This window comes from Orycteropus afer, unplaced genomic scaffold (genome assembly GCF_000298275.1).
Source record: "Orycteropus afer afer isolate SDZICR_OR568_19922 unplaced genomic scaffold, OryAfe1.0 scaffold00051, whole genome shotgun sequence".
Classification (NCBI taxonomy): domain Eukaryota; kingdom Metazoa; phylum Chordata; class Mammalia; order Tubulidentata; family Orycteropodidae; genus Orycteropus; species Orycteropus afer.
The window spans coordinates 5,404,979-5,411,190 of NW_006921638.1; the positions used below are offsets into that span (position 1 = coordinate 5,404,979).

At 35.2% G+C, this 6,212-nt stretch overlaps 1 protein-coding gene across 1 annotated transcript; it reads right to left on the reverse strand.

Annotated features, from left to right (window-relative positions):
• Positions 1–5,269: 5,269 nt before the first annotated feature.
• Positions 5,270–5,972, reverse strand: CFL2 (cofilin 2). Its single transcript, XM_007938542.2, has 3 exons — positions 5,671–5,972; positions 5,475–5,551; positions 5,270–5,382 (listed from the first exon to the last, which is right to left on the reverse strand). The coding sequence occupies exons 1-3, from the start codon at positions 5,928–5,930 to the stop codon at positions 5,270–5,272; spliced, it is 450 nt and encodes a 149-aa protein (XP_007936733.2). The 5' UTR covers positions 5,931–5,972.
• Positions 5,973–6,212: the final 240 nt, after the last annotated feature.

Genomic DNA, 6,212 nt, shown 5'->3' on the forward strand with positions numbered 1-6,212 from the left:
AGGATGTAGAAATTGAGACCCTGTTTTGATTCTCTAATGCTGCTGTAAGGAGCTCTGGTAGCGTAGTGCCTAAGGCACTTGACTGCCAACCAGAAGGCTGGCAGTTCAAACCCACCAGTCACTCCTCAGAAGGAAGATGGGGCAATCTATTTCCGTAGTGATACTGCCTCGGAAACCCAAGGAGGGGTCGCTATGAGTTGGGTCCAACTCGACAGCACATAACAACAACAATGCAGCTATAACAGATACCACAAATATATGGCTTTAACAAACAGAAGTTTATTTTCTTACAGTTTTGGAGGCTAGAAGTCCAAGTTCAAAATGCCAGCTCTAAGCACTGGGTGAAGGCCCCTTGACCTTGGGCTTCAGCTCTGCCTTTTGCTCCTGGCCCACTGGAGCTGGAGGTCATCTCTTAACTCAGGGAGCTGCTGACTGCTGAGGCTGACAAACTCAAGATTGACAAATAAAATGGCACAGTCCCAAGATTATCAAGCAACTTGATAGGCCACTAGTTCAAGTCCAGAAACAGTTCCAAGATTGGCAGACAACATGGCTGGGCACTCACTGATGATGTGGTCAAACGCAGGATCCGAATGTGCCAAGAAGCTCACAGACCTTTCTCAAAGTGTCATATTATATACTGGAAGCAGACCACATTCCTAAGGAAGCTACTCAATTGTCCCCAGTACATTCCATCATGGGATTGATTACCAGTCTCATCCTGGGGAATAACTTCATCCAGCTGCCCAGCCATTCAAGACGAGGCCCAGCCAAGTTGACACATAACCTTAACTACCACAGAGCTTGCCCATAGCTAGAGGGAATGCAAAATGGGACAGTTGCTGTGGAACATGGTTTGGCAATCCTTCAAAAAGTTAAAAGAACTACCATATGACCCAGCTTCCACTCCTACGTATGTACCTGAGACTTGAAAGCATGAATGCAAATAGCACATACATACCAATGTTTAGTGCAGCACTACTCACAGTAGCTGAAAAATGGATATAATCTAAATGCCCATAAACAGATGAATGTATAAACAAAATGTAGTTTATACATACAATGGAATATTACTCAGCCATAAAAAGAAATGAAGTCCTGATACATGCTACAACACAACATGAACCCTGAAAACACTGTGCTCATGAAGTCAATCACAAAAGGAAAAATATTGTATGATCTGACTTATATGAGATACCTAGAATAGGCAAATATAATACAGACCAAAGTTTATTAGTGGTTACCAGGGGCAAGAAGGAGGGGAAGAGAGAGTCATTGATTAGCAGTTACTAATTATAGCAATGGAAAATCTGGCAATGACTGTTGGTGAGGGTTGCACAAAATGATTAATGTGATCGGTATCACTAAATCATACACTGAAAAAGTTGTATTGGCAAATGTTATATATATTTTTACAATAAATAATGTGCTTTGAAATATTTTAAAGTAATATTTCTCTAACTTTATTTCCTCTTTTATTTTTACCTCAAAATTATTTTTGGGAAAAAAATTAGTACCTGAGACAAAAATCTATTAAGGTTAAAAGCTGTCATGAACATCAACTGAAAAGGCTACATTATATACTTTATACTTCATTCTGGAGAAGACTATATAATCAGTCAATTAGTTTTTAAAATAAACAATGAGATTAAGTGGAATAGTTACAAAAACAGGTTGTATGACTTATAATAAACCTTATTTTTAATATGGTTCTTTACCTGATTACACTTATTCAGACTCAGTGGTTTAAACTAGTTGATTTACATAGCATTTTCATTTTCAAAAGCATTTCTTATTTGATCCTCAGCAACCAAGTATGATAAATGAACATTATCATTTCCATATTATGGATTAAGAAAACTGAGGCTCAAAAAAATTAACTTGTCCAACTGCTTTATGATGGGAATTGACACAGAGAGATGACTCCTAAATCTACATAAAAAGAATTCAAATAACTGGATATACCAGAGCAAAGGAAAGCAGCTCTAGAGGAGCAGTGGTTAAGGCACTTGGCTGCTGGGGTTTGAACCCATCAGCCACTCCACAGACGATGAGGCAGGTTGCTTTGTAAACATTTTCAATCCTGGAAATGCTGTGGGCCAGTTCTACTTTATTCTGTACCATCACTATGAGTCCAAATCGATTCAGTGGCAGTGGGTTTTGGTTTAGAGCAAAGAAAGTGCCTCATACTTCACTGGCTAAGATAATACACAGAACATCTATTAACCTCATGCTGTCCTAAAAGCAATATTCACTGGAGTCTACAGGCATATTTCCAGTAGCTTTAATATATACAGAAAACTGAATATTCATGGTTTTTGGATCTCAAACTATTAAATCTGCAAGCAGGACCTTTGAATAGTAGATCAAGATTGTACGGTTTTTTTTTCCAGAGTGGCACACCTAATGAAAAGTGTTCCCAGTTCTCAACTCTGACTTACCATTGCGGAAAGTGTTTTTTTAAACAATAAAATATTTTTAAAATAATTGTCTCCCAGAACTCATCTGCTAGATCCCATAAATAAAATGCTATAAAGAATCTGTGATCAGAGAAACTCAAACCTCATGTTTTTCTTCCAATCTATTAAAAAAGCATATTAAATACACAATGCTAGCCACTCTTTTAGATAATGATGGAAAACAACAGCTGATAGCCAGTTTGGGACAGATGCCAAAAGTTCCCATTTGTCTGAAAATGCTAAAATTGCTACTATATTCAGTTATTAAAAATAATTGTTATTTCTAAATATGAAAATATGCCAACTAGTATCCGGAAAAACAGACTACATATAATGGTGTCTCTTTAATCTGCAATATTAATTTAAAATTTTTTAATATTCCAAAGCTTAAGTAAACACATCTCAACAGGTTTAAATATTTTCATTTATTTTTTAAACTGTAATTTTTGCAAGCTAGCAGTAAAATATTGTCCTCAATATTTCAATTAGCACCGCATACCTTTTAAAGCTAACTGGAACATTGTTTAATTATAAATGATTGTAAAATAAAATGATCATTTCAAATGCCAAATGAGACTTATACAGCATGTGAACCATTGATTTTTACCATTATTTTGGCTTTACGCACAAAGATCTCAAAGATGAATTTAACTAGCCAATTAAATGTTTTGTCAATCCAACAAAACAAAGTATTACAAAATAAGGCCAAATTTAATCCCAGAAATTATTACATAATTAAAAAGGTATGTATGTAAGTTGAGGTATCAGTTATAAAAACAAAAGATACTACATAGCTAATTTATAGTTCCTTATTTTTTAGAAAAATGAGGATATACCTCAATGAAAATTCCACGGTGCAAGTACCAGTTACACATATTGTTTAGTATGTGTCATTATTCTCATGCTTTGCTTACTAGAATTTGGCCTTACCAAAAAGCCATCAAAACGTCCAGGACAACTCAGGGAAAAGTTGAAAGCCTGAAATAAAATTTCTCAGTGCAAAAGATCCCCAGTCATTTATACAATTTAAAAGGAAAGCTTAGACATTTAACCCTGTTCATCTGAAAAATATGGAAAAAATCTGATTATACTCAAATTTACTTCCACACATTAAAAACTTTTTTTAAAAGGTTATTTTTATTTCCTGTCTTCTGATAAAACATTTTTCAGAGCTATGGGGTTAAATTCTGAGCCATGATTGACTGCTAACCAGCATGCCTGTTTTACATACCAGTAGAATCAAATCCAGTTTTGCCATTTGTGGATAACTATGACAAGATACAAAAGCATGTGTTTGCCATAAATAGCTCTGGCTAACAGCAAACTGCTCACATTGAGCAGATCAAATTCTCTATAAGGAGAGCAGTCTTTGGACTGCAGCCAAATCCCACTCTTAATGTTTAAGATTGCTCTGTCAATTCTGTTTCCCCCAATTCAGTGTGCAAAATATAGTAAGGGGCATTAGCTGAAAGTTCCTGTACCTCAGAAGTATTATGAAACTTTTGAAGGACATTTTCCAAATTATTTTCATCATGACCAAATAAGCACTAAGAGCTTCCTGCTTCTACTATTTAACCACTTAGAAAGGTAAATATGAATAAAAAAATAGCTACCCTAATTTATCTAGAGAACAAATCAGATATTGAAGAGTATTTGTCAAAAGGCAAAAAAATAATTTTTGATTTCTATAGTAAAACATAAAGAAAAAAATATTTATAAAAGTACTGCTCTATAATAATGGTATTTTATATTACTTGGCTTTAGAATAGAGTATTATTAAACCAAATAAACAAATTCAGTAAATATCACCCATGAATATTGTACAAAAACAAAAAATTCTCAAATGACCAGTGCAAAGATTAATAGGTGTTTACCCTATAAGCTGTTTCACATAACATTTTTCAAAATTTCCAAGGAAAACAAAGCAACGTTCTGTAATATGCCACAATTTTTATTGCAACGTGGCCATTTTTGTGAGGGTGGGGAGTTTGATCTCAAAAACAATGTTCCGTGTAAGGCTCTTTTATACAGAAATTGCCATCATGACCGATGTTGAAAATATTTTTAGTGTTAAAGACTCACATGGTAAACATAAAACTCCTACACTTTTTCAGTAGTGTACACTCAATGGAAAACAAAAAGGCGTTAATAACAGCTATTTCTTTTATGAAGGTATGCAGGTAACAGGAATGAACACTGAGGTACTAGGATAAGTTGATGACAGTTTATGCAACTTAATTGGCATTCCTTTTGGGGTAGGGGGAGTTAAACTCGTTACAAAAAAAAAGTGCTTTCAATGCATAGTGTTAATCTGTGCTGCCATGTTGCAAAAATAGGCTTGCCAAGGCAGGTGAGGTGTATGAATACTTGAGCCTCAGAAACTGCAACCAAGTGCAACTATAAATAATACTGAATAAAGTGTACCATCTGACCAGTGGATAATACTTTCAAGGAATTCAATTAGCTTACCCTTTGCAGCATTCTAAGCTATTCACATTGACAATTACATTTATTGTAGTGCTTGCTGCAGGGGAGGCATATAACCAGTTGTTTTGGCTGAAGTATGACAGAAAGGCATTCCGTGGGTTCTACATAAAAGTAACAGTATTAACAGTCTAATGGCAATCACTGATAGGCTGCTTAAATGAATGATCATCTCCTTCAGTCATGTGTTGAAAGGGCCCAGTGGGGAGGGGAGGAAAAAAAAAAAAAAGATCCCTAATACTATTCCAATTAACTGAGCTGGAGAAATGGAAGCTCCTTAAGATGCAGATGGCTCCTTAAGATCCAGATGGCACTTGACTGTCATTTTATAAGGGTTTTCCTTCAAGTGAAACTACTACATTGCCTCCCAATTTCTCTCCGAGTGTTGAACGGTCCTTAATATCATCCAAGCCATTAACTTGCCACTCATGTTTAATACCTAACAAAAGAAAAAAAGAGACAAATTATTCCATTATCTTCTTTTAAAAATGAAAGGATAATTTATCTACACAAAATATTCAATGTTTGTACCTGTAAATTTCTTCTTAATGGCATCTTTGGAACTTGCATAAATCATCTTGCTTTTTAAAGGTGCACTTTCAGGAGCCCTACAGGGGAGAAAAATAATTGCTCAATCTCAATGATAAGAAAAACAAAGGCAAAACTGACTATGTTAATAGTAATCCTTGCATATAAAAAAGTGCTTTTTTCTTTTGTTTTTACACACCAGAATATAAATACTAGGTCTTCCTTCTTAGACTCTTTTGTTTCGTATGTGGCATCGTACAAAGCATATCGGCAATCATTCAGAGGTAGCAACTTCACAAAAGATGTGTAGGGGTCCTCTACAGTATCACCAATGTCACCCACCAAGATCTGCTTTGCTTCCTCTACAATTATTTGTCTTTTGTCATCGCTTAAACAGAAGAGGACTGCTTTCTTTCTTTTTTTGATCTCCTCTTGTGTAGAAGATTTCCTTACTTTCATATCATTAAAAACTTTGATGACTTCATCATTCACTGTAACTCCAGAAGCCTGAAAATAAAGAACAGTATTTAAACCAAAATTACAGTTTGCCTAGCAGTTTAGTCTGGGCATAAAAAATTCCATCATACTATCCAAGTAGTCCAATCACATTTATCACACTTTCAAGTATAAGCCACCTAAGTATTCTAAGTCATCTTGTCTCATTCATCCTTTTTAAAGGAGTTTGAAGGAAATGGAAGGTGGAGTGAAAGGGACAAATACAAGCTGTCCCCTCTCTGAAAT

What these genes read in the sequence shown, in the direction of transcription:
- CFL2 (XM_007938542.2), bottom strand. Translation starts at nt 5,930, where the DNA reads ATGAAAGTAAGGAAATCTTCTACACAAGAGGAGATCAAAAAAAGAAAG. An exon ending in GACCTAGTATTTATATTCTG is followed by an intron (nt 5,552 to 5,670) that starts GTGTGTAAAAAC and finishes TCTCCCCTGTAG; the next exon opens with GGCTCCTGAAAGTGCACCTT. An exon ending in CATTAAGAAGAAATTTACAG is followed by an intron (nt 5,383 to 5,474) that starts GTACAAACATTG and finishes TTCTTTTGTTAG; the next exon opens with GTATTAAACATGAGTGGCAA.